The sequence below is a fragment of the Ptychodera flava genome, chromosome 14 (genome assembly GCF_041260155.1).
Source record: "Ptychodera flava strain L36383 chromosome 14, AS_Pfla_20210202, whole genome shotgun sequence".
Classification (NCBI taxonomy): domain Eukaryota; kingdom Metazoa; phylum Hemichordata; class Enteropneusta; family Ptychoderidae; genus Ptychodera; species Ptychodera flava.
Window position 1 is genome coordinate 21,621,342 of NC_091941.1, and position 27,498 is coordinate 21,648,839.

Sequence of the window (27,498 nt, forward strand, 5' to 3'; positions counted from 1 at the left end):
CATAATCCTTGAAAAAACATATTGTGAGAAATGACAAACATTATAATCCACCGAAGGAGAGGAATTTATTATCAGCATTTCAAGAGGCTGAACTCCTGGAGTACTTACTTGTTGTCTTTCATTTCTGGACCAATGTTGTATGTCAAATCCATCTTACCCTGCCAGCTGTCAGGCGCCCTCGTTCCCCCTATTTGTCTGTGATGAGAAAGAAAAAAGGATGGGAGAAAGAAAGAAAGGTGGACAAATGGTTGATAGAGTTCTATAAGGACTAATAAAGCATTGATATGAACACTGCTGACCATATGCTGGGTTATATAGTTTATCTAACTCCGGGGCAGGGGACTGCAAATTTGTAAATAATGACAGAAATTTCCTCATCAGCAACATCCACAGATAATCTTCAATTGATATCTAACATTTACACACGTACATACAATGTCAGGGATTTGATATATGAGCTAGTTGGTCAAAAAGGGCAGACTGAAACACTTCACAGACCCTGAAATGATCAGGTCATGCTGGGGTGCTCAAATCAAACTGACAGTGAAAACTGCGGACATGAAGTTTGAGATACGCAAACGTCACTGTTTTAAGAAATCATATAAGGCTGTCCCGTCTAAAAGGTCTGTGTGAGATCTGCAAATCTGCAAATATCAAAGTAATGGACTAGCAACTTCTTAGAGGTTTCCCAGCATCCAGGATTGCAACATACAACAAGAATCCTTGGTTTGACAAGATGTGTAAAATCCTTGGAAAGTCTATAGATATGTAATATCATGAATTGCAGTGAATTGCAAATATGGTATCCAGCTAGGTCAACCAACTAGTTTATTCAAACAAGACATTATACCTCACTCTTTTGTTATTCACTGTGCACACAATTTGCACAATTATAGTTTTTTTTTGACACCTGCAGTTAGAATCATCAATGCTATATATAAAGTATACAAAGTATATATGGAGTAGTGGACATCTTGCACTTGTTGATGCTGCCGTTTATGAAGTTCAACGTCTCCGCAGATTTCAACTGTAGTACTTCTGAACAAAAAAGTGACCTTGAAATGACATATCTTACATATGTTTGAAACTTATGTAACTCACTCAAGGAGTTTCAAGGCATCATCATATCCAATTGGATGGACTGGTATCTTTGGCAACCTGATGTCCTCTTCTTCCTCTCTGAAAGCAGTGTCTACAGGATAGATCAGAGACAGCGTGACTACAGCTGCTCTTAAATAAACAAGTCATCGTTGATGACACAGTCCCCGCTTGTCCATTTTGTTATAATCTTTGGTGTCTAGGTAGCTGTGGTCTAGGTCGCTGTGGAATGACATTGATGCAACAGGTGCATCAGGCCTGTGACTTGCATAATAAAGTAATCTGAGGAACGTTCAATAAAATTGACCCATCTCTGCCAGTAATGACCATTGAAGGAACTTTTGATTACATCACACATAACGATGCCCTCACTGCCTCTAGTGTCATGACGGCACATACTATACACATGGTTTGGTGGAATTTTCGAAATGCTATGGGATTGGGTATGTTGTTGTAATCAGCCATCAGCCATTTCGGATCATATAATGAAACAATTTAATGTGCACAAGAATGCAGCCATAGTATTTTATCTTCGTATCACGTTTGAACAAAATCAGTCCATCGAGGGACAGTGACCCATGTTTATGTTTCAAAGACATAAAAAAATCACACCAAAATTGTAATCAAATGGCTGTCTCTTGACCATATGGATCATAGCACAAAATTAGTAGACATGCATATGTATGCCATAGTACTTTATCTTTGTACCAAGTCCAGTATGTGAGAGGTCTGAAATCGGCAGTCTGCGCCCCTAAACTGCGCTAGCGCATTTCAATTTGCGCTAAGCTATCGATCTGCGCCCCCATTCTGCGCTATCTATGGAATGTTATAAGTTTAGTTTTGTAGCTGTGACATTTACGAAACTAACGCGATATAAATCCGTGGCACTTTGCCACAGATTGATAAAGCTGCCAGCCAGATCGTAGGACATATCAGTGTCGAAATATATTTGTATTTACTTGTAACTTTATAGCTGTCGGTTGCCTCCCACCATCATGCCATTGCCAACACTTTGCAACACTATTTTCATAATATTAGAAAACTTTTCAGTATTTTCGTAATGTATTTTTAAAAACTTTGACGTATGTCAGGACTGTCAGGACGACTGGTTATGAGTAACGTAAGATCGAATTTATTTCCGGTACAATCACGACATAAATACATTCTGTGGACAGTGGATCCGACACAAAAGATATGTGAAGTAGTAAAAATTAGATGATTTTCTTTCTCGTATAAGGAGTTCGGGAAGTGATCAAGTAGTTTAAAGCTCAAAGTCAAGTTCTGACTAAAATTATGTTAGTATCCCCATGGTTAGACGTTGCTGTTAGTCGACGGCGACTATTTCCCCGAGTCCACTCCAATGCAAAGCAGAGTGAGTGGCAGGCAGGGCTGGCGACGCAACCCTGCAACATGGAATGGCACAAGTGGATACAAAATTATGTTTACGTTAGCATCACGATTTTCAACTTCTTTTTTGACGATTTCTTTGTCGATACTGAGAATTTCTGTTCATGTTCACAGAAACGTTTGAACCCGACAGATCATACATGTTCGCGACTTCCGTGATGATTGACAAGTCTACGTCCATGACGTCAAGCCTGCCGACGCAGTGGGTGACTTGTCGATGACGTAAGACTGACGAGGTGTGAAGTAGGGTATACGTACTCGGTTTCAAATCTTCAAAAGTATCACTTGAAGTTGATCTTTTTGTGAAAGGAATCTTCTCATATTGTGTTCATTTTAATGTTTCGACATTTGGATATTCTTTGAATTCTACTCACTACATGATATGTTGATAAACTAGTACACTGTTGTTTATGTCGGAATGAGCAAGCGAATTGAGCAGTTTTTACATCGTCTTTGATTTCCCGACATTTTCAAAAACTAGCCATGTAAGGGAGAGAGTAAAGCTTACAACCAGAACATCAAGGAAATCAGCTACAAGGGAATCCAGTGTTACTCATATCAGTAAATTACATCATGTTTGTTTCTTGGAAGGTTATGACACATAGATGCACGTCCAAGCAGCGGCAATTTTATGAGAGCAGCAACCGTTCATTATTTATAATAATTGTTCAAACTTGTACACACAGTACAAATTTTGTGAGTAATAAAACTTCCCTACGCATCTATCAGTACATTTTACGTGAACTTATTTTTGTTAGAAAGTAAAATCGTGAAAAATGCAAACAAATCGCAGTTCACAAGGCTTTAGGAGAGGTAACATATGCAATTTTCGACATTCAAAATCAAAAGACGGCCAACGCACTTCGATCAAAGTTCATGCAGTACAAGAGCAGCACAATCTCGTCCCGTAGAACAAGATACTGGCAAACATTGATATTTTTCACCTTATTTGCGTTAACATACATGTAAACGAACTTCAAACGAAATTGCAATCATATCATTGTCGCTAGACACTGCACGGCGCGGTGACCATGCAGAAGTCGGACATTTCAACTCACGGGGGACCGGATTTACAATAGGGATAAACTATTAGTTTTACCGCAGTAGAGGCACCTGTCTTATATACGATATCAATCAGCTATCTCTATAGGTTACTGTATTAAATAAAGATCCATCGTGTGGTAAACAGTGTTACCTGAAATCTGGTAACAGTTGTGTAACAAGCGATCGAATATGTTCCCAGCGAAACTGATAGTGATTTTGTAGCTCATTCTTTACTATTTTTAATAGTTTTTGGTGGCCGCTGACAGACACTTTGTGTTCGTGTCGGCTACATGGACGATCTGCCCGGCGATAGCCTAAATTCGAGTGAACAACCGTTTTCAAAGTTTTTGGCAAGTGGGGCACAAGACGTCGGAATGGAAGATAACCGTGACGTTTTCAGCAATATAGTTATTAGAAACATTTAATACATAATGGTAGTGCCAGTGGCCACCCCCGGCAGCCACAACTCTGTTATCTCGCCACTTGCTAGCATTTTGGGGGGTGGTCACGGCACTCTGTGGAATATAGACTTTTGACTAGCAGTAATAAGTTACCCCTACTTGACCCAAACACCGTGGTGCATGTATTTATTTCTATACCGGAGACGGCAATTTAAAACCGCAACCACATCTTTGCTAAACCTAGTTTAAATCCAATTTTCGAATGTTTAACTAGTAGATTAACTGTATACTGTTGTCTCAACAGTTACAATCTGGTTACCAGAGTTCACAGTCAAGATGAAGAAGTCGAAACTTGTGTAAAAATGTCTATCCGATCGAGACCTGTGTGCTGTCGTCGCGCGATCGCGTTGGACATTCACTTGTTCTTGACTCACGTTGTCTACTTCCTGTCTCGCGCGGCAATTTATGCATGTTCTTTGTGAAAATGACTGTCAAGTTCATGTCAGCGCCGACATCGGTTGTATTTTTCCTACCTCAAGATGAAACGAACACATCTAACTCTTGACAAAATAAAATGTTTGTTGTATTTCTTATAATTAATAGCTTTTGCACCGCGCTGCAAACCTGTCGCCCTTTCCTACAACGGGAGAGATTGACTCGTATTATTTTTTCAAACTTTAATTATATGTGTTCTTGTAATACCGATTTTAGCTGATAGTTTGCCATTTTAGTAATATTTCAGGAATTTCCCGGTACGATGTGACCCAACACTTTCCCCAAAAGAAAGTCCTGGCAGTTTTCGTTTTGTTTTGGAGAGATTGTAGGACCGGATTATCGAGCAACGAAAATCGTGGCATGTTGGTCGAGATCAAGCGTCGCAAGCGTCTTGTAATCATCTGGAAGTACATTTTCAGGTCACTTGAACTGGTTTACTTCCTTCCTTCCGGTATATAGGGCCACCCCCGCCCCTCCCTTGCGCTCCGATCAATATCCGCCAGCCAAGCGTTACGTGCAGGATCTACCGATGTACGGTCGACTTTAAGTTGGAATAAGTTAAATTTAGTTCGAACTTATTTTAAATTCTCAGTCAGAACAGTAAGCTCATTAAAAAGGCTTGGCTAGTAAAACATTTGAAGGAGATCGTGCGCTACGTCATTACGGAATAGGTGACCGAATATGAATAAAATACGCGTGTCATCTTCCTTTAGTACGGGGACAGTTGATGAAGCCGTGTCGGTGTGAATAATGCATATTGCATGGAAAGTTTTCGTATTTTCATCGACCGGTCATCCTTTACCGCTAGTTTTATGCACATATTTGCACTTCAACGAGTTTTAACATTGAAAACCCACTAACCGTTGGCCACAGTTCAGCATGACAACACATACGTCCTAGCTGTTCAGTGCACTCACAATCACATCGATTGTGAACCTGTCAACTAGCGGCCGAGTGAAAGTACAACCTTACTGGACCTGTATGTACACACCTATTTGATTTACAGGGGACTGTCTACTGATTCTACAATATTTATATTTCATAAAATTGAATTTTCATTCACAATGTATCACATCCGAGTCAATGAATGAGCCGGACGGGGCGAGGGTTTGTAGAGCGACAGTGCCAGTCCGAGGGACGTAAATGTCGGGACTGTTTCAAACCGCGGATACTTGGTTAAGTTAAGTGGTTGCACATGTGTCGTTTCTATCACACTCATACATGTAGTTTACATGTTTGGAAAGTCAAAAAAGTACGTAGGTGTATGTCGGGAAGGCAGAATTTTGAAAGGTCAACTCTATCTCCACGAAGGTCTGGCAGCCATCGATGATACAGGACTCGCTACCAGGGTCCTAAATGCAGCTCCCTAAACGGCCTGCAGCACCATATCTCGATCCAATGTCATATCAAAAAATCAAATGATGGAAATAGTAAAATCATGATCGACGTAGTACGTTCTTGTGCTAGTTGGGTCGTTTTCACAGCACATATGGTTTGGAGAAATAGAGAGCGCAAAACAGGGGCGCAGATCAATAGCGCAGAATGGGAACGCAGATTGATAGCGCAAATTGAAATGCGCTAGCGCAGTTTGGGGGCGCAGACTGCCGATTTCAGACCTCTCACATAGCTCCCAAGTCTCAACAACATTGGTTAAGGAATATTTGCATATAATTAAGCCTCAAAGACATGAAAAATTCAAAAATGACCATTGGGCAGAGATATTGGAAAAAAATTTACAATCTGGCAGCCATATTGGAACATGTCACGAAGAAAATTGACATGTATGCCATAGTGCTTGATCTTTGTGCCAAGTTTGGACAAAATGGGTGTAATGACCTTTGAATTATGCTTCAAAGACATGCAAAATTCCAACAAAATGGCAGTTCTGCAGCCATATTGGATCCTATCGCAAGGTTAATTGATACACGCATATGCATGCCATAGTACGTGCTTTGCCTTTGTGCCAAGTTTGAACAAAATCGGTTCAAGGATGTTTGAGTTACGGTTCAAAGACATGAAAAAATCGCAAAAAAATGGCCACCTGTCAGCCATATTGGATCATTTCACAAAATAAATTGGTGTTCATATGAAGGGCATACTGTTTTGCTTTGTGCAAAATTTGAACAGAATCAGTTCAAGAATGTCTGAGTTACGGTCCATAGACATGAAAAATCGCAACAAAATGGCCGCCTCACGCCCATATTGGATCGTATCGCAATATAATTTAACATGCATGTGTAGGCCATAGTGTTATGCCTTTGTGCCAAGTTTGAACAGAATCAGTAAGAGGATGTTTGAGTTATGGTTCAAAGACACGAAAAATCGCAAACAAAATGGCCGCCTCGCGGCCATATTGGATTGTATCGCAAACTAATTTGACATGCACATGTAGGCCATAGTGTTATGCCTTTATGCCAAGTTTGAACAGAATCTGTTCAAGGATGTCTGAGTTATGGTCCAAAGACATGAAAATCGCAACAAAATGGCCGCCTCGCGCCCATATTGGATTATATCGCAAAATTATTTGACATGGATATGAAAGCCATAGTGTTATGCCTTTGTGCCAAGTTTGAAGATAATCTGCTCAAGGATGTCTGAGTTATGGTCCAAAGACATGAAAAATCGCAACAAAATGGCCGCCTCGCGGCCAAATTCAATCGTATCACAAAATAAATTGACGTGCATCTGTAGGTCATAGTGCTATGCCTTTGTGCCAAGTTTGAATGAAATTGGTTCAGCAGTGTCTGAGAAACTGTTGATGACGGACGGACGGACGGACGGACGGACGGACGGACGCACGGACGGACGCACAGACGGGACCCAATCTATAAGTCCCCGCCGGACTTCGTCCGCGGGGACTAAAAATACATGCTGGTTTCGCAAGAAAACAGAAATATCCTGTCTCATGCATGAAGAATGACTATCAGTGAATGAATCCAATGCTATGTGCTGCACATATATTTTCATTTCTCTGTTGTCAAAAGTGGTAAACCCATATACTCAGATTTTGCCAGCGACCACAACATTCAGAAATATATCTGCTGGTTGCCGTTGACTTTAGTATTACATGTTAGTTATAGTACGAGTACTGGTAAAAATCTGAGGTGTGGAGCGCAAAAGGACTTTACCTGACGAAGTCGACCCAAACAGTGGCCACTATTTCCCATTAACCTCCAAGTACTTGTACTGCAATGAATTCACCCTGCAAGTTTGGCAAGTTTCGATGACATTTCCAAATAACTGACTTTCTCAATAAGGCTATGTGTGTTACTAGAACTTAATGTAACTGTTTTGATCACGAACAACGCAGATCCACAAGCAAAATGGAAAACAATACAGGCAGTGGACACATGTGATTCATTTTACTGACAAACAATTGCTGATTGGACCATAGATGTGCTATAGAGTGCATGACTGGTTAATTGTAATTATTCACATTTGCCAATGCAACTAAAACGTGTGCAGTGGTAGTCCAAATATTTCAGTACAAGCAAAACCTACTTATTGCTCATTCGATTTGTTTACAATTGTATCAAAAAGTACTGATAATTGGAATCCATTAATTTTTAATCAGAGACTTGACTGGTACGCTGTCCAAAATCAAAAGTAACATTGCTTCAAATAATAGGCGCCAGACAAAAAGTTGTGTGCCAGAATGGTTTTTTAGAACATATGTGAATCAGGACAACCTAGCTATCACACTGTATCAATGTTAGCCAACTGTTTGTTTGTTTGGTTTGTTTTGCCTCCAATGCATGTGTCATTTTGAAACACTGACACCGGTAAAGGCCTGTGTTGGCGCCAGATTGTCTCATCAGAAAATTTACCCACAAGATTACAATTACAATGGAAAACAACAGGCTGTCAGAATCCCACCTCCATGATCCTCTTACAGACTAGCACAAAGGCAATCCCATGGATCGCCAAAAAGGCCTTAAAATGCTTACCTAAAGATGGATATCCCGGAGTTAGGGGATCCCCGATGTCCAGGAATAATGTTCCCCTTTGAACTCCGGAACCTGGCAACCACCATGTGTCCGGGTACACATCTGTCACGCTGTCTACAGCATAGTCCGCTGGATCGGAGTACAAGATGAGACCAGCGGCCCCGAACATCTCAGCATGGTTGGACTTGCAAGATGAAATGTGAGATAAACCATTTCAGCATGTTGTGACTCACATTAGTTGAAATGAGAGTTAAATCCAAGCATGAAAGGACTAAATGTAAACCTGAGTATATTTATTTACTTTTGTTTATGGTGAACACAATTCTTGGTACCTTGACATGATAAAGTGAGTCATAAATTTATTGCAGAAATGTTCAGAAAAGATGAAAAAATGCATGAGTTCAGCAAGAATTTCACAAAACAGAGCTTTTTTGCCATGAAAATGATTACATTTGCATTAAGAGTATTTTTCAGGCCACTTTTTCAGACTCCTGCTGTGGTGACAAGTCAACTTTTTTACCCACAATACATTGCTGCATCGTGCAGTTTGACCCCTTGGCACAAGACAAAAGTTACTTGAGGTGGCGAGAATCTCAAAAGTTTATCTGTATGGAGCACTGGATGTATGGAAGAATTAGGCAGATAGAAATTATGGTGTGCAGGAGGGAGTGCAGAAATACATTACGTCTGACATGCACAACATGCGATCTGATTTTCACCAGCATGGTTTTTGGCCTATGACCGTTGTTACATGTATCAATGGGGACCTGTTTACTGGCAACTGCAAGGGGTGAACATGCTGGTAATGCATCGGTGGAAGCAATAAACAATTTAACACATTCCGGTAGGAAAAATTTAAAGAATTAAATTGATTTGGAAGGGTACAGTACGTGTACAATAAGGAACAATTAATATACAAGGTATATGCAAGGAATACACTGGTGATGTGACTTAATTCTACATCACATCAAAACATCTTCTCCATTCCTTTCACACATTCCTTTCACACATTCATCTAAACACGAGAAGACTACTGCTACATGGAAGTAGAACTTTTCAAGTACTTGGAAGTATATTCTTTCGTTACCCAAGGCTCACCTTGTCTCCTCTGTATATTTTTCCATATCTGGAAATGACAATTTTGCCAGTGATATTTACGGATAGATTTCTCTCCAGGTACAGAAAGTCTTCAAGCCTGGCATAGTTGACGTAGACCAGCTGACCCTGTACATGGACACAGGCATGTGATGCGTTCAGTGTACGGTAATGTAAATTGGGGAAGGTATGACAGGTTTGGCCCTCTGGGTATGGATAGCCAATAAAGTTTGACGTTTTCCACGGATTATCACCGATTATAGATTAATACCACCATTAGTGTTTAATGTCCTAGTTTGACACGTGCTAATTGTCATTTAATTCCATATTTGACCCAAAACTAATGTTTACGTACGGTTCACAGCTTTATAACATATGTGCGCAACAGCTGTGCCAAAATGGTTTTGAGCCAAAATTCTTATCAAATACTGGTCTGCACGTTTCAAAGCTAACATGACCTAGACTCTTGATTCAACTGTCATACTATATGAGATTCATGGTACAGAGGGCAAAATCCTGTCATATATACCTTCCATTTTTTTCTGCACATGTCACGTTGGTCACCAAGTGCACCAGTGTAAGAGGAGATGATTTAACTACAACAAGCACAATAAAATACTCTGTTTTGATGCACACAGAACTGACAGACCATAAAGTGAATGGGTCTACAATATGCGTATTCTTCATAGTTGAATTTTTCAAAGGTTACCTGTTTATGGAACGGGAAGAGTTACGATGTCCTAGTTTTTTTAATGAATACATTATGAACCATATGTGTTTTATCTTTCTTTACGGTAAATTTATCACCACATACGATTAACATATGTGGCAGATATATGTGGCAGATATATCACGTCAGTTGCAGATGTGCATGACTGATAACACCACAAAACACTGGAAATGTCAACATACCCACCAGGCTTCTAATATCTTTTGTAGTAAGTCATATTTGAACAAAAATATCAATCCCTATGTTTAACCTCAACTTGTTCAAACAGTCACTGGATGCGAAAGCCTATAATCAGAGAACAGTTACAATCACTGACAGGCCAATCGTGAAAAAGGAATTGGAAGTAAACTGCCAATGTGGAAAGAACCATGTTTACACCCTGTCAATAATAAAGCCGGGTGCTTTTCCCACAAGCTGAATCAAGTACGGCAGTATTTGCCTTCAGCTGCGTCAGCCTCCAATCACAATTATGGTCGTGTGAAGATAAGAATGGACAGTGAAATTGATCCAAATGTTATCACACTTGTGTAATTGGTTTGTAAAGTTGTTCCAAAACTTGCTGCAGTATCAGTACTTGTAATTAACTTGAGGCAAAGAATAGACGGATGATAGTGTTGTTTCACAGCAGGCTTCAGCTGTAATTGCTGAAGTAAAGCAATAAAACCTGTGAACTGATTAGTGTCTATGTGTGGGATAAATGTTTCCTACAAGTGTACACACACTTGTATTTCAGTAGTGGCCATGGCCGAGTATATGTTCAAAGTCGAGTTCTCGTACTATTCCCAAACACGGATAGTGCCCGTCTTCATTTCTGAGGATGACTTACACAGCATGTCTTACGCTGATGACTTGCCAATGCCGGTCACCGCTGATATCTGTCGAATGACTTTCCATCCACGTACATTTCGAGAACTTTCTCACGTACTGCTTCTGGCGTATGTACACCTCTTTTCCCGTGGATCATGATTTCTTTTGCACAAAGAACTTCGTACAGTGCGAAGACAACAAGAGTCTAATGACAACTAGACACTGACTTGGCTGTGACACTCAGGGTGGCGGTAAGGAATGTAATATGATTCTGCATATGTGAAGTGCACCGCAAAGTGTACTCCCATGGTGTGTGTTTATTAGGGGTCCATAAAAGCTCTTTGATTTTCACCGCAATTATAACAAGTCAGTGCAACTTCTAAGGCAAGTTTTGAAACAACTTCACAAACCAATTACACAAGTGTGATAACATTTAGATCAATTTCACTGTCCATTCTTATCTTCACACAACAGTAAATCCCTCAACCCTGTACTGACTACAAAGGCTGACTGTCCATTATTGTTAAACCCAAAATGTTTGTCATTGAAACCAACCTCAACATCACCATTGACAGCATATGCATTGAATGGCGGTACAATGTCCGTTCTGTTCTCTTCAGGTGTCAGTGCTTTTTCAAATGCCTGGGATTTAAATTCTTCTTCCCCATCAGAATTCAAAACGTACACCTATGGCAAGAAATTACAAATAGTTAGAATATTGATTTTACGTCATTCACTTTTGAATATATAATTTTATTTGATATTTCATGCTCTTCTTTGGAGTGGATATACATTTTTCATGAAAATTTTATGTGATGTATCTTTGATTGTGGACTGGAATATCCATTGAGGGCGCTCTTTACATTCCCTCTGGAGGGCCTTAGAGTGACAGGTCTTCTTGTCTAGTCTAGCAGTTGCTCTGCCACATTGCCTTCAATGCAGTATTTTGCAGGACACTCACAATTATAGAAATCCTGTATCATGGCACAAATCTGTGTCAGTTAAATTTCAAAAGGCAATGTGGCTAAGCAATTGTTAAAGTAGACTGGAAGACCAGTCACTCAAAGGCACTCCATAGGAATAGAAAGGTGGTATTTTGAAGCAGGTCAAAAATACACACGTCATATATCAAAATAGTTTAATTTCAGATCATATTTAAGGTTTCATTTCAGTGTTCTTATTTGGTTCAACTGAAACTAAAGAAATCCATGAAAAACTATTCACATGAAAACACGATGGATGCAGTCATACACAACCAGTCAATTCAACAGTCTAGACCTACAAACTTAACTCCTACAAGCAAATCAGGCATGAAAATTTGCAAAAACCATGCACACAAGAATGACATACATAGTACAGGTTGCAATCAATGTTATACCAAAAATGTTGCAAATAATATAAAGCCCTCTGATCAAAAACAGTAACATTGATATGAGCGTTTAAAATAGGAACATTTCTTTTGCATTTCTGTCCACAAACAGCCATTGTCATGACTGTGTTTGGTAAACCTAAAATGATGTGATGATCAGCGTCAGGATTTTCTACCATTCAATGCCGTTCTTCAAGACCAATTAATACTACATACCTGATCCAAAATCTCTGTCATGATTCATTAACTTAAGATCATGGGGTATGTGTCATTTTTACGCTGATACAATGCAAGCCACTGAGAACAGCTTTAAAAACTTGTTAACCGATTAGCAGTTCAAACAACTGTGGATCGGGTATGGTGCCTCAAAAGTGAAAAACTTCAACTTTTGCTCAAACTTTCCTTAACGAAACTTTCAACCTTTCTCTTCCCAAATCAACAATACAAATCGGGGGTCGCCATTCAAAGTTTGGAACGAGCGAAACAGATTGCCCCAAATTTTGAGATATTTGAAATTCAAAATGGCTGCCATTCCTGGGTTAACTCTATAGGGGGAGAATTAAATTTTGGATTTTTGAAAACTGAGCCGGGAAAAGTTATTCTTTCTCAAAGAGCTTTAAAATTAATGAGCCCCCCCTACAAGTGGTAGATCAGAAAAGAATTGTAGAAATTTGAAAGTCCGACTATCTGTCCCGAAGGCGGGTTATACCTAAGTTTGAAAGCACCACCTAACAATGCATATGAAAAAGGAGATGGCAGTGTTACTTTTGACCGATACAAGTGGCAGTGGAAAGATCTTGATATTTCAGTGGGAATATTGGATAAGGGGTGTAACAAAACACATATGACCATATTTGGGTATAACAGCATGCATTTGTTTCCCTTGGGTCTGACAGTCGTCAAAGAGAGTCTGTTTCCATTGTTTCCATTGGCCTACAGCCTAATGAAAGTTTTTGGATGGCTCTCAGGCCCTCAGCAAATAAACGCATGGGGTTTCTCCCTCATAGCCCGTCACTATGTGTATATACTGTACACTCAGTATAAAGTGAACACAGGACAATCAAATTGAATATCATGACAAGTACCAAGGAATGCATCATATCTAGTGATTAGGCATGAATGAATCAATTTCAGGTCAAGAAGGAGGGTTCACCATGCCAAATCACAGTCATGACTCATTGGTATGAACGAGGAGTATATGTGGATAAAGTCCCATATACTGTGGCAACATTATGTACATCATACACCAGTCAGGGAGTTTTATAGAACAGCTGAAACACAATGACATCTTGATGGTAAAATGACAGTATGAAAGGTTGTTAAAGCTGTATACCTACATAGTTTGGATTTTCAATATCAGGATATGACAAAAGTACTTCATAAGGGACCACTTCTACAGAGTCCAATCCGTATTTGTTAAACTCATCTCTCACATAATATGCGGTGTCTTTATCGACTGAAGTGCCAGCCAGATTAGGTACCCTGGTGAGAGATCTACAAAAGAATACAGGAAGTCATCAGGACGAATTGTTCTAAAATCTTTCTCTAATAAATACACAAAATGGATGTGTAGAGATATTGCAACCATCCTATTCTTTTTCATTCTGTGTTTCTCTGGTAGACAGAAATAAGAACAACAATTTTTACCCCGGAAATGTGAAAAACAAACAAAATATATCTCTTTTATGTTGTAATGAAATCCAAACATTTCACAACATGTTGAACTGCTGACTCTTGGCACATTTGAAAAGCGCCACCAAGTGTCCATATCACTCTGAACAAACTACTTTTGTTTTCGTTAGTATAGCAGTCTCACTCGGCACACTCCTGCTGGCCGAGTCTGGTAAAGGAATGGACATTGTATTAACCTTTCTCCTAAGCACCTATTAATGTTTTCTGGGGGGGTTTGGGGGTGGTGGCGGGGGGGTGGGGGTGATGGCAGACAATACCATGCCTGTTTACTTTGAATGATTACTTTACTGAAAATTAACTTCTGCTGCAAAAAAAAATTTTTGAGTAAGGAAAAAAGAACAAAAAAACATTGATAATTAAAAACTTCATTGTATCCAGAAATTTGCTACTTCTGACAAATGTTTTAAGCTCATAAGGGAGCCCTCAGTAATTACAGGGGGGTCGGGCAGGGGAATTATGTGCACACTTGTACCATAAAATGTGACCCTATACTCCTGTCTAAAATTTGACCCTCCCCTTGTCCAACTTTCTAAAACTTGACCCTCCCCCAACCACTGCAGTATTCTCCCCTGGAATAATTGAAACAGTATCAGCTAATTTACATAACAATTGGTTTAATTGTTATGTAAGTTAGGGACAAATTACAGAGGGGAGCGCTGGTGTTTTTGGAGGGACAGTTGCAGTTTATCACACAAGCATTTTTGAAGAGATATGGTATTTCGTATATTTGAGGGAGGGTCACCATATTTTGTGCAACTATACGAAGGCAAGATGTGGCTGATATAGTGCTTCATCCAATTATATCAAATCATAATACATGTTGACAATTTTCACCCACAAAACACGCTATATCTGTATATTTTATATGTTTGATAATATATTTAAATGTACTTTGCTTGAAATGGGAAGTAACATGTGCATTTAAGTACAAGAAATTGATTTTGGAATTTCACTGAAATGTTGGTTCACTATACATGGCAGTCTATATGAAACTATAATGAATACTTTTTTCCAATACAAAATTAGATAAATCTTTGCATTTATATTTGCTTGATTATTGATATTAATGTTCTTGATCGGACTATAGTAGTTAAAAGTCCATGGTTGTGCAAGAAATTTAATTTTGGAATTTCACTGAATAGTTGATTCATTGTACAAGGTAGTCTATGAGAGAACTATGCACAATTTTTTACAATATAAAACTAAAACAAATATTTTTGCATCTATATACATTTGATAATTGATGCACTCTTTCCCACCTGTTGCATATGTATTTGTCTTGTCTTTCATCAGTTTTAACTGTTCAAGGTGTTTAATGTAGGAAAGCACTGCATCTTTGCTTGTGAAACTTGTGGATAATGTGTATGTATTTAAAAGAATCGGCTTTAATTTATCGGTGATTTCCTATTCACGAAATATCACACAGACAATCAAAGGTTTGGCCATAAAATCGGCTTCTGTCAAAAGTGACCCCCCCCTAAGATAGGTTTATAAAAAGTGACCCTCCCCCTTGAATAGTTTCCTAAAAAGTGACCCTCCGGCCAATTCCCCCCCCTGTAATTACTGAAGGCTCCCTGAATGTGGTCAAATCAGAAATCTGTATTTGCACTTTAACTTGAAACAGTAATAACTATCCCTTCCTGATAATTAACAGTACATTTTGGTGAGAAATAACCGGAGGCCTATGTCAAAGCAAGGTGATTAACAACCAAAACATTTCCACCACGTGGGGATTAACTTTGTTTTTGACATGCTTTTGTGACACCTGTTTTTGATGCTCTCTCACTATCTTGAAGACTTTATGATACCAATTCATCAGACATAAAAAATGGGCACCCACGTGCATGCATTTAGCTTAGACCTGGAACTGAGAACCATTTATACTTTTAGGGTCCCATCTTGAAGCATGGGTACATGTATTTATCCATCCTATTGACTTGTCAACTTTTCAGCACATGCCGTGGCACTACATGACTTTTGCTCACCTGGCTTTCGAAATTTTTCAGCTTCTGTCATGATGCCAGGCGTACCACCCACATTATTGCGATAAAAAAAGTTCAAAGTACCCTGATTACAGAACTTGTCACAGGTGAACAACTAAAACATTCACTTAATGCTGTTTACAGAAGCTGGGGAATGTAAATGTCACAGAACTGAAGTTGTTGACATAGTTTATATTCCATACTTTTTTTCTTCACAGCAAATGTTAACTTTCTTCAAATCCATCAAAATTCACAATTCATGCTCACTAAATAATAGTGTAAGTGGTGTCAACATTATTTTATTGGTGTTTCTAGATATTTATTAATCAGTTTTGTGTCCGACACTGTGACATGCTATGACCTTGAATGTCAAATTTCACTTCTGCAAAGAACTCTCTCTCTGACAGCTTCTGTAAGAGCAAACTGGTGTAGCTTTTGCACAGCAAAAACGTGGATGTATCATTTTAGGCCGGCAGAACAGTGGTCATGTGATCCAAACACAGCCCTCCCAAGTTACTGTGAAAAAATTTGTCATGAACAGGTGGGCTTTACAGGAGTGATAACTCAAGCCATTCCAGGTGACATTTTACAATTTTATTGGGTAATTGAGTAAATTTTCATGATATGGGGAGCTGATAATTTTCCAGTTGATCGTAAAAGACACATTTGTACAATATCATAACATGACACCTTTTGAGTGGATGAGATGCTAATAAAAATTCATTTTTTTGCGCGAAAAAGTCACTACCTGCTTGAACCCAATCAAAGGAAAGACAGATCAGCAAACAAACTTACGGGTAACTATAGTGAGGGTCGGAACTTAAGACTGTTTATTGGGCTGCTGTAAATTAAGTTCAATTAAATTGTAAATTACCCATTTCATCTTTCATATTTCACACTATAACCGTGTCTCCATCTCTTCCTGAGGTTAATTATTAAATAGGTATTGGTAATTTATGAAATATTACTGTACATTTTTGTCAAAATGATCAAAAAACTATAAATCCTTTGATTCTACCAAATGCCCGGCCAGTACAATGAAAGCTTGTGCCTTATTTCTTTGTCAAACCTTACAGCGTAAGGTCATTAAAAAAAGCCTGATGCCTTCATTGAGTCACTGTTGCAAATACAAAACCATACAAGCTTTTTACACTGAAAAAAATACTATATTTAAAACAGTCATTGATGAAACAGTCCCTGAAAATTGTTAATTTGTAGTAGACGTGATGTATGTAAGAGCAGCTCAAACCCTCAACTGGGACCACCAACTGGGACTTGCAGTTGGCTCAAAATGCACTCCAGGACTGGTCCAAGTTGGTCTCAAGGACCGTCCCAGTTAGCCTCCAGTACCGGTCCCAGTTAGCCACCAGCATCAGTCCAAGTTCGCTTGTAGGACCGGTCCTTTACACAAACACACTAACAGTCAAAACCAATGACCTAAATGTGTTTTCACTTATATTTCCATTTCTCGTCATTTTTGTGAAATGTTGACGCAGTTCCTAATGGATGGCAACAAAAAGAATATGCAGTCTCAAGAACTATTCTCACTTTATGGGACCAGACCTGGAAGCAAACTGGGACCAGTCCTGGAAGCAAACTGGGACTGGTCCTAGGAGTGCATTTTGAGCCAACCAGGAGTCCCAGTAGGTGGTCCCAGTTGGGGGTTTGAGCTACCTGTACATACCTGTGGATCTTGATAAACTGTGTTAATATGAACTTGTAACATGCATGTATAGAGTTAAAAATACACAGACCACTATTTTCCCAACTTTAAATCAAAGTTTCATGACCAGATGATATGATATGCTCATGCCAGTTTAAATTGATAAAAAATCGTCAGGTAAAAGAAGGAGTGGAATGTCATCAATGCTTTCAAGCTTGCCTGTATAATATTTTTGGATGAAGAAATTTCATAACAAAATGTCTGCCAGATGATGCCAACTTTGAACAAAATCTGCTGGAGCATGTCTGTGTACTAATTAAGCTAATATACAATGATGGTGATATCCACTACTTTTTTGAACATACAGGTCTTGATTATATGGGTGAAAAGCAGTCCCATGCAGTTGTGCATGAGTACAAGCTTTGTATAGCATTGTAATTTCCAAATGCCACTATATCCAGAAACTCAAAGCAATGCACTTTTGATGGAAACTTTCATGTTTAAACTTGACCTGGAGCTCAATGGACCAAGTAGAGCAAATAGATCAAAGTTCAATTTGTTAGTCTTTCAGTGACTAAGTTTCTGCACCAGTGCATGACGTATATCCCCCATGTTCTGGAACGGTGAATGTAGAATGATGCCCCATAACTTGAATTTTATTGTCCTTTTTAAAATGTTGCATCTGACATAACAGTAGGAAATTATGATGAAACCAAGTAATATTTAAACCATATTGTAGCAAGGTTTATATTGCTGAACTCAGGTGTTTGACAGCGTGGTAATAAAGACCTCCTTGGGGAAAAACTTGAAATCAAATGTTACCTAGTACTACCATATGCTCAATAACGTATGGAGTGCATGATAGCTTTGACTCATTCTACCAGCGTGCATGTAGGGTATCACTGGTAGAATGTCAGAAATTACATCATAATTTCCATCTGTATAATTCTGACAGCAAACAGGGTCAAAGGTTACACTTCCATCCAACATAAAGCAGTTCATTAGCCTGCACCAGTCCTTGTACAACAGATCTTCTGATGATAGCTAGGTTAATGATATGTTTCGTAAATCACACATTTGACATGTGTAGCCTGCCCCAGTCCTTGTACAACAGGTCTTCTGTTCTATAGCTAGGTTAATGATATGTTTTGTAAATCACACATTTGACATGTTTAGCCTGCCCCAGTCCTTGTACAACAGATCTTCTGATGATATGTTTTGTCAATCACACATTTGATGTGTACGAATTGCTGCAAGATGGTAAATTGACATTTTGTGTGACATATAATTAGACAGTATACTAATTCTTGCACCCACAGTATCTGGCGCCCTTTCCAAATATAAAACTGGCCAATTACGACTGACTGAATACCAATCATTAACCACTGAACCGTGCACATCTCAAATCTGATTGAAATCAAAAAATCAAAATGAACTTAAGAGTTTCAATATTCCAAAATATAATATCTAATTATTCAATGTGATAAAAGATTGCAGTAAACTGAGTTCGATTAAAACTGTAATGGCATTGTAACAAATTAATCTGCCAACTGCAATTGGTACGTTAATACATATACAGTTGTAAGGCCAGAGCGTTTCTCTTTCATGATGTTGACCAACATACTTATTTCAGGCAAAAAATTATTTCTGGTCTTTGACATTCAGCAAAAGTGATGTGCTGGTGACACAGATTTTTTTTCTTTTTGTTTATTCCTAACAATCCTGGTTTGGCACTATTGATGAAATAGTTATTATCTTTTATTACTGGCTGCATAATACTTCTACTTTCTGTTTAGCATTTTTGGACATGCAATCAGGGATATCAGGGATAGCTGTACTGATGACTATGTAACCCCCTATAAACAAGATATGACGGGCAGGTTCTAATATGACATGTGCGGTGACCAGAACCAATATTTTTTTTTGCCTTAATTGGCTGATGTAGGGATGACGGTGTCAGGTGGGTGTGGCTACAATAGAATAATCATTTCCAACGATGATTGATTTATGTGTTGTAAACATGTCAAAGGATTATGCAAATAGCATCTGTTTAAGAGTAGATGACAGACAATTGGCTGGTGCTTGCATCAGCCATTCCATGCTAAGCACTTTGTCTCCTTTAACCTATGTGTAGGGAGCTTTCACTTACTGATACAGGGTGGGTTTGGGGAGAGGGCGGGCTGGAAGAAGAGGAGGGTCATTTTTTTGCAAGCTGACCTTGAAAAAAGGTCACATTTCATTTGCTAATTTTATGATGGATTCAAATTGAATTAATTCTAAATATGCCGTTCACTTTGGTGGAAAACCTTTCACAACAATTCTATGAAAACTTGAAATAGCTGTCCAGTTAAACCATATCCACCAGTTCAGTACACATGCTCACTATTGGACGACACACCAATTGAGCAAAGGACACACCTACTTGTGCAATCGTGTAAAACTGTTTTTTAAGTATAAAATAAATCTGGTGATAATGACAATGATGGCAGTGATGGGAATCAGACATGATGGCTATGGCGCAGCCACTTGCACAAGAGAGAAAGATTTTCAAAGTGACTCAAAACACTTTTAATTTGTGCGATTTCATAAGCTTAACACACTTATTAACAGCATCTATCATATACATGTTTGTTCATATGTTACATAATCATGTCCAACTTTTGAAAACAAAGCCAGCAGATCTAAGTAACACACGCATTTGAAACATTCAAATTTGGGGCTTGGGGGAGGGTCATGTTTTACAAATTGGAAAGGGGAGCCTGCAGCTACATCTTATTAGAGATAGGAGGAGGGTCACGTGACATTTAACTGGATGGACCAACCCCTGATTTCCGCTGGCCCACCTCTTTATAGCAACTGAAAGCTCCCTGACTTCGCATGTGGTTGCTTCTTACCTTAAATGCTCCTCGATTTTCTTTGCATCTAAAACTTCTAACAACTTTTCTGTCACCCATTCATCTTCACCTTTCAATGCATCTAACCAGGCCTGATAGGTCTCAGATGGAGGTCTTTCAGTTGGAGGATTTCCAGGGGTCTCCCCTCCTCCGGATGGCGCCGCCAGAAACCCTATCAGCAAGCCAATTGCCAGCGCTACTGCCGCCAGGACAGCTGTGGCAATCCAGTAGTATCGCATCGGGTATCGCCCAGTACCGAAGCCCATGATGAAACCGAATCGTTCAGTCTGGCTGTACGGTGATGCGTGGAGTATTTGCAACTCGCCACAGAAACTGCTGGGAGGTGTTTCGTCGCCGACCTCGGAGTCTGTTCCTTCTTCGGGGAGCAGAGGGGTGAGGTTGTCGCAGACTTCGCCGGAGGACCGTTGAAAGGGTGTGTTCACGTTTTGTGGTATCAAATGGTAGTTACTTGACATACTTGCACTGCACTCCTTATTTATTGACAAATGGAACGATAACGATATGAATTTATGACAGCTCGTAAACTGTTCTGGTCAATAATCTTATTGAGGGCGCTTCGCAAGATGGCTGACAAATATCCACAGTTGTAAAAATCCAGTTAAATCATCAAGAGAAATAAGCCATCCATCCTGCAAAGTTAGTTATATTGGATTATGAACTACTTGTGAGTGCCAAGAAGAAAGCACATCGGATTCTTTGCCGTATTCTACCATCTATTGTTCCCTGAACAATTGCTGCTTTCCACACAATGGCTGCCATGAAAGACCACGTGAGTACCAATAGTAAATCAAGACCAAGGCGAGATGTCAACAGCCGATTTATGGCTGATGGCAATGGAAAACTTCAATATCAAAACTCTGATGACTCTTTTTGCTTAGAAGACCTTGACATGGAGGGGGAAGATATTAAGAAGACTTGGCTTGGTAATTTGGTAGACAAACATTTTGAAGGATTAATCAATGTGGAGTGGGGTAATACAATGAGGTCACCAGTACGTTTCAAATTTTGCACAGAGGGAGATGACACCCACAAAGCTACAAGTTTTAGTGATGCTTGGATTCATGTTTTATCAGCTGCTAGACCAGAATCTATAAATAAGATGAAAGATCTTCAGCAATTCAAATTCACACTGGACGGATCTGAAGGGCAGGTCACTGTGAATGTATACAGTTCTACTGGAACTATCATGTTTCAAGGTCACCACGTAGACTGGCTATCAGCTAAGCTTGATATGTTACTGTTGGCGGTAAAAGAGAGACTGACTTTAACAGAGGGGATATCAGAGACATGTCTTAAAGAGATCAATGACACAATTACAGAACAGCAAACCGAATCATCAACTCAGCCATCATCAGTGAACTCTGATAGTCCAATACCTGCCTTGTCATTACATCATTTGACCAACACCATTTCTGATCACACAACACAAAGTAAATCAACAGGCAATTCAGTGTCACTACACAAGACAGTAGCAAATATGAAGGAAACAAAACAGCTGCAAAATTCTACACCGAAGAAGTCCAACAAAGAAAACACGCCATCCAAGATTCCAAAACGGAAACAAGTAACGAAAACAAATACTCCATCATCAGTAAAATCAGGATCCAACTACAATATAAATACTCAGGATCTGGCAACTACCTTATCAGGCATGTTCAAGACTGTTCAGCAAATTGACCATAAGTATTGTGAACTCATGAGAAATGGGCATAACATCACTGACATTGCAAATAAGTTAAGATCGTTTGAATCAAATCTAAATCAGCAAAACACTCATATACAACAACTTCTGAAGATGACAGAAAAACATCATCAAATGTACACAGAGATAAAACAGACGCAATCATCACAGAAAACAAGTGAGTGTGTTGACTGCAGAGATGACATCAAGCAACTGGATAAGAAAATTAATCACCTTAACAAGTCTATCCAAGGATTACAGGAAATGATGCAACAATCTCAAACCAAGTGTGGTACCATCCTACACAACCAGCAGCAACAACAGAGACATTTCCAGGACACCATTGAAGAGATGCAAAAAATGAACGACTCACTGCTCAAGGCTCAAAATGAAACAGAAGCCAGAATGAAAGTGCTGATAAAGGAAAAAGAGGAGAAGCCTCAGAACAACAAAGGGAAATATCAGGAACTATCAACCAACCCTTTCGCACCACTCATGAATACAGAGAGTGTCCATGGGAATCCGTTTGCAAGGGAAGATGAATCATCTCAAGAAGAACAATGGAAAACACCCAGGGTAAAGTTTGTAAGAAAGACTCAGACACTCATTGTTGGTGACTCTATGCTGAAGGATATCAATCCTTCCAGGGTGTACAGAAATACTCATGTGAGAACTCTTAGAGGAAGTAATATTCCTCAAATCACAAGTTACATTCAATCTGTGTCAGCTTCCAACATAAATAATATTGTCATTCATGCTGGTACAAATGATATTGACAGTGGTATTCCTGTAGAGGAATGTGTAAACAAATATTCTGAGTTGGTTCAGGTAACATTAGATAAATTCCCAAAGTCAACAGTTTTTATCTCATCAGTCATTCCAAGACAAAATAATTCATTATTCCATGCTTTAAACACACAACTGCATAAAATGTGCAATACGCATAATAATTTAGTGTTTATCGATCACAACAATATCAATGCAGCAACACATTTGCATGACAATGTTCATTTAAATGACCAGGGTACAGCTTTGTTAGTAAGGAATATTAAGGATATGCTCGCTCCAAACCTTGGTGTGAACCGAAACCTTTTCAGGAGAAGACAACATTTTCAACATCCTGTTAATCCAGTGGTACAGCAATACGGGGACGCAACACAAGGTTTTCATTGGTCTAGAAATCACCCCATTTTGCCAAAATATGTTGATACACCTCAAAGCCATAGGCAAATGATACCAATCAACAGATATGAGTAACTTTACATTTCAGAAAAACAGCAATATACAAAGTTCACTGTCAATATCCTACTGGAACATACAGGGTTACCAAGAGAGAAAGTTTCAAGACAGTGACTTTATAAATAATATTACTCAACATGACATTATTGGTATTGGAGAAACTTGGCTCACACAACAATTGAAACACACTTTTCACATTCCTGGGTACTATGACTATTCTGTTGTCCGAAAAAAGAAAAAACAGAGGGGTGGTCTTTCACTTTTGGTAAAAAATACTGTAAAGAAGGGTGTAAAAATGGTTCATTCAGATGTTGAAGACATGGTGTGGTGCAAACTTTCAAAAGTTTTTTTCAGATTACAACAGGATATATTTATTTGCTTTGTTTACAACGCACCAGAAAATTCCAAACATAAGTCTGAATCATTTTTCGAACGTTTAGAACAGTGATCACAAAATATAGCTGTTCTGGATCTGTCATGATTTTAGGGGATTTTAACGCCAGAGTAGGATTACTGCCAGATTTTATTGACAATGATTTCTCAAATCATATACCAGTTCCACCAGGATATTCTGTTGATACACATCTTAATCGCTGCAATATGGATAAGATCGAAAATAAGTATGGTAGAAACCTCATAGATTTATGTAAAACCACAAATACAAGAATTATGAATGGCAGACTACCTGGAGATATTTGTGGAAAATTTACATGTTACCACTGGAATGGAAACAGTGTAGTAGATTATGGTCTTGCAACAACAGACATCATCAATGACTTTGAGTATTTTAAAATACACAATTTCACAATTTTCTCAGATCACTGTCAAATTTCTACTCTTCTCAAACTAACAAATTTTAATCCAAGCAGTGTTAAAGATACTGTGAATTTGTTACAAATGCCCCCAAAATGGAAATGGGATAAGTTATGTGATTACACGGATAGATTAGCATCAGATGAGCTACAAAAAGATTTTGCAGAATTTTTGAATACTAATATTGGTAATAACAAATCTGACATTAACTCAGCCACTAAGCATTTTAATGACATCTTAGATAAAGCCTGCAGTGGAATTTTTAATAGACAAAAGCAGAGAAAGAAAAATTTAAAGAGAAAGAAATCAAAATGGTTTGACAAAAACTGTGATGCAGCAAAAAGGGACCTAATAGCAACAGCAAAATTATTAAACAAAGCTCCATATGACAGTCAGTTAAAAATTATCTATTACACAAAGAAAAAGAAGTTTAAAAAACTTGTTAAAAATAAGAAATTGCAATTCTGGCAAAACAACTTAGACAAACTAAACAGTCTACATGCCAACAATTCACATGATATGTGGAAATTGATCAAGTACTTAAAAATAATGATAAAGATAATAATACTGGAGATTGTGTCTCAGCAGCAACATGGATGGAATTTTACAAAAATTCTTGCTCAATTGAAAATGACAGGAATAATGATTTCCAACAGCAAGTTATTGATAGTTTAACATCTGAAGAAACTAAGAATCAGGCTAATCAGCAGCTGGATAAGTCAATAACAACTAATGAAGTGTTATCAGCAATTAGAAATTTAAAAAGTAAAAAAGCAGCAGGGATTGATGGTTTTGTATAGAGTTGTTAAAACATGGTTCCCCCTTTCTCTGTAAACCCTTAGCTAAATTATTTAATGCAGTTCTAGATACATCCAACTTTCCAGACATCTGGAATACAAGCATTATGACACACTTATTTAAAAAAGGAGATAAATATGACCCGAAAAATTATAGGGGCATTTCTGTCGGAAGTTGTGTAGGAAAAGTTTTTTCTTACATTCTAAATGAAAGGCTAAATAGTTTTTTAGATGACAATCATATTATACATAATAATCAAGCTGGATTTCGCAAAAAACCATCGCACTATAGATCACATATTACCCTGAAGACAATAATACATAAATATATTAACAATAAGCAGAACATTTATGTTTGTTTTGTTGACTTTGCTAAGGCTTTCGACTCGGTATGGAGAGTTGGTCTTTTCCATAAACTTCTCAAAAATAACATTAATGGCAAATTATACAGACTTATAAAACACATGTACACCAACACAAAAATACACATCAAAACAAATAATTTTATCTCGCCCAGCCTGAAAGTTGAAAAAGGAGTAAAACAGGGCTGTGTTCTAAGTCCTAGTCTGTTCAATTTATATGTCAATGACTTGAAAACAAATCTAGACAAAGTAAATACTCAACCACCAGTGTTGAATAATACCCCAGTTAACTCATTATTTTACGCTGATGACCTAGTCTTAATCTCTACTTCAAAAGAAGGTCTGCAAAGGGAGTTAAATACACTACACACATTTTGCTCCAATTGGAAACTTGATGTTAATTTACAGAAAACCCAAGCAATTAATTTTAGTAAATCTCCTTTGGTAGATAAACACATATTTAACTATGGTAGTACATGCATCAAATCTGTTAAGAGCTATACATACTTAGGACTGACAATTAAATCAAACGGTAGTTTTAGTGACACAATTACAAATTTGGCTGATAAAGCAGCAAAATCTTTGTATAGTTTAAAAAGGATTTTATTGCACAACAAAAAGATAAAATTTTCCCTACATCTATTCAATGTTTTCATTAAACCTGTTTTACTGTATGGCTCAGAGATTTGGGGACAAGATTTCATGGATTACAAGAAGTGGGATAAATCAGCAATTGAAAAAACTCACCTCAAATTTTGTAAGAACATTTTACAGTGTAATAGACAAGCTTGTAATGCCGCTGTGAGGGGTGAACTAGGACAATTTCCACTTCTACTTGAGATCAAACTTAATATTGTTAAACACTGGCTTCATATCGTACAACTGCCACATTGTAATCTTGCTAAAGAAGCTTTTCTGGAGCAAATGGTAAACAACACTAACAATAGATCCTGGTTTAACTGTTTAAGTGCTTTAATTAAAGACAATGGAATGGACTTTCTCCTTGATAAAGCTCCATCACTTAAACACCACAAGTTATAACTGGTTTAATGAAAACAAATTTAACAAACAATTATGAAGTCTTTTGGAAAAGTTGATCACTGATGAAAATAGTAAACTAAGAATGTATGCCAAAATAAAACGTAATTTTAGATTAGAACCCTACTTAACACAGTTGCAAGGTGAGAAAAGAAAATTGCTCACCAAACTTCGCATTAGCAATCATGATCTAGCAATTGAAAAAGGGAGACACACTGTTCCAAAAACACCAATTACTGAAAGATACTGCAATCAATGTAACACCAACAGTATTGAAGATGAAACACACTTTTTATTAGTCTGTCAGAAATACAAAGTCCAAAGAAAGTACTTTTTCAGTAAAATCAATTTCCCAAACGACGATACTGAAAATCAGCTTATTTCTCTACTAACAAAACAAGAGTTATCTTTTAATGAACAACTTGCTGATTATATTTTTACTTTATATAAACAAAGAAATACCTAGTTATATTTATTATTAGCTACTATTATTATACTGTAATACTTTATCTTTATTGAACAAAATTTTAACTTATTTTTGTATCACACTTTTATTGCCACAAATGTGATGTAAATCCTATATTTACAAGCAAGCAATAAAAATATTATTATTATTATTATAATTGTCCCGTCGACAACTTAAAAGACTGTCATCATGTAGGGAATTTGACTACTGAGACCATGAAAACCAAATTTTGCTCCAGCTCTGTACACCTTGAAATTGAAAAAGTCCATTTTTGGTGACATTTACCTCGATTTCAACAGATATTAGGCTGGGCTCATGCAGCTTCCTTGCGTATGATGCAGATAGTTGTAATGCGAACACAGGCCGACCGCACAGCGATCAGTAGATCGACATCTCACACTGAGTCACAGTGTGCCCCGGCAGTGTGAGTGATAAAATCAGCTGCTAGAAAACCATT

At 38.1% G+C, this 27,498-nt stretch overlaps 2 protein-coding genes across 2 annotated transcripts in view; one reads left to right on the forward strand and one right to left on the reverse strand.

The window, feature by feature from the left end:
- Positions 1–21,201, reverse strand: part of LOC139149748 (N-acetylated-alpha-linked acidic dipeptidase 2-like) — a 33,052-nt gene extending 11,851 nt beyond the window's left edge. Inside the window, exons 1-7 of the mRNA XM_070721701.1 lie at positions 20,625–21,201; positions 13,731–13,887; positions 11,580–11,711; positions 9,491–9,616; positions 8,393–8,576; positions 1,102–1,192; positions 109–195 (exon numbers count right to left, since the gene is read on the reverse strand). Of these exons, the coding sequence (XP_070577802.1) occupies positions 109–195; positions 1,102–1,192; positions 8,393–8,576; positions 9,491–9,616; positions 11,580–11,711; positions 13,731–13,887; positions 20,625–21,100 (1,253 nt within the window). The 5' untranslated portion in view covers positions 21,101–21,201. The remainder of the gene's footprint in view (positions 1–108; positions 196–1,101; positions 1,193–8,392; positions 8,577–9,490; positions 9,617–11,579; positions 11,712–13,730; positions 13,888–20,624) is intronic.
- Positions 21,202–21,393: 192 nt separating this feature from the next.
- On the forward strand, positions 21,394–25,178 carry LOC139150639 (putative leucine-rich repeat-containing protein DDB_G0290503). Its single transcript, XM_070723073.1, has 2 exons — positions 21,394–23,154; positions 25,035–25,178. Exons 1-2 carry the CDS (start codon positions 21,394–21,396, stop codon positions 25,176–25,178), a joined length of 1,905 nt encoding a protein of 634 aa, XP_070579174.1.
- Positions 25,179–27,498: the final 2,320 nt, after the last annotated feature.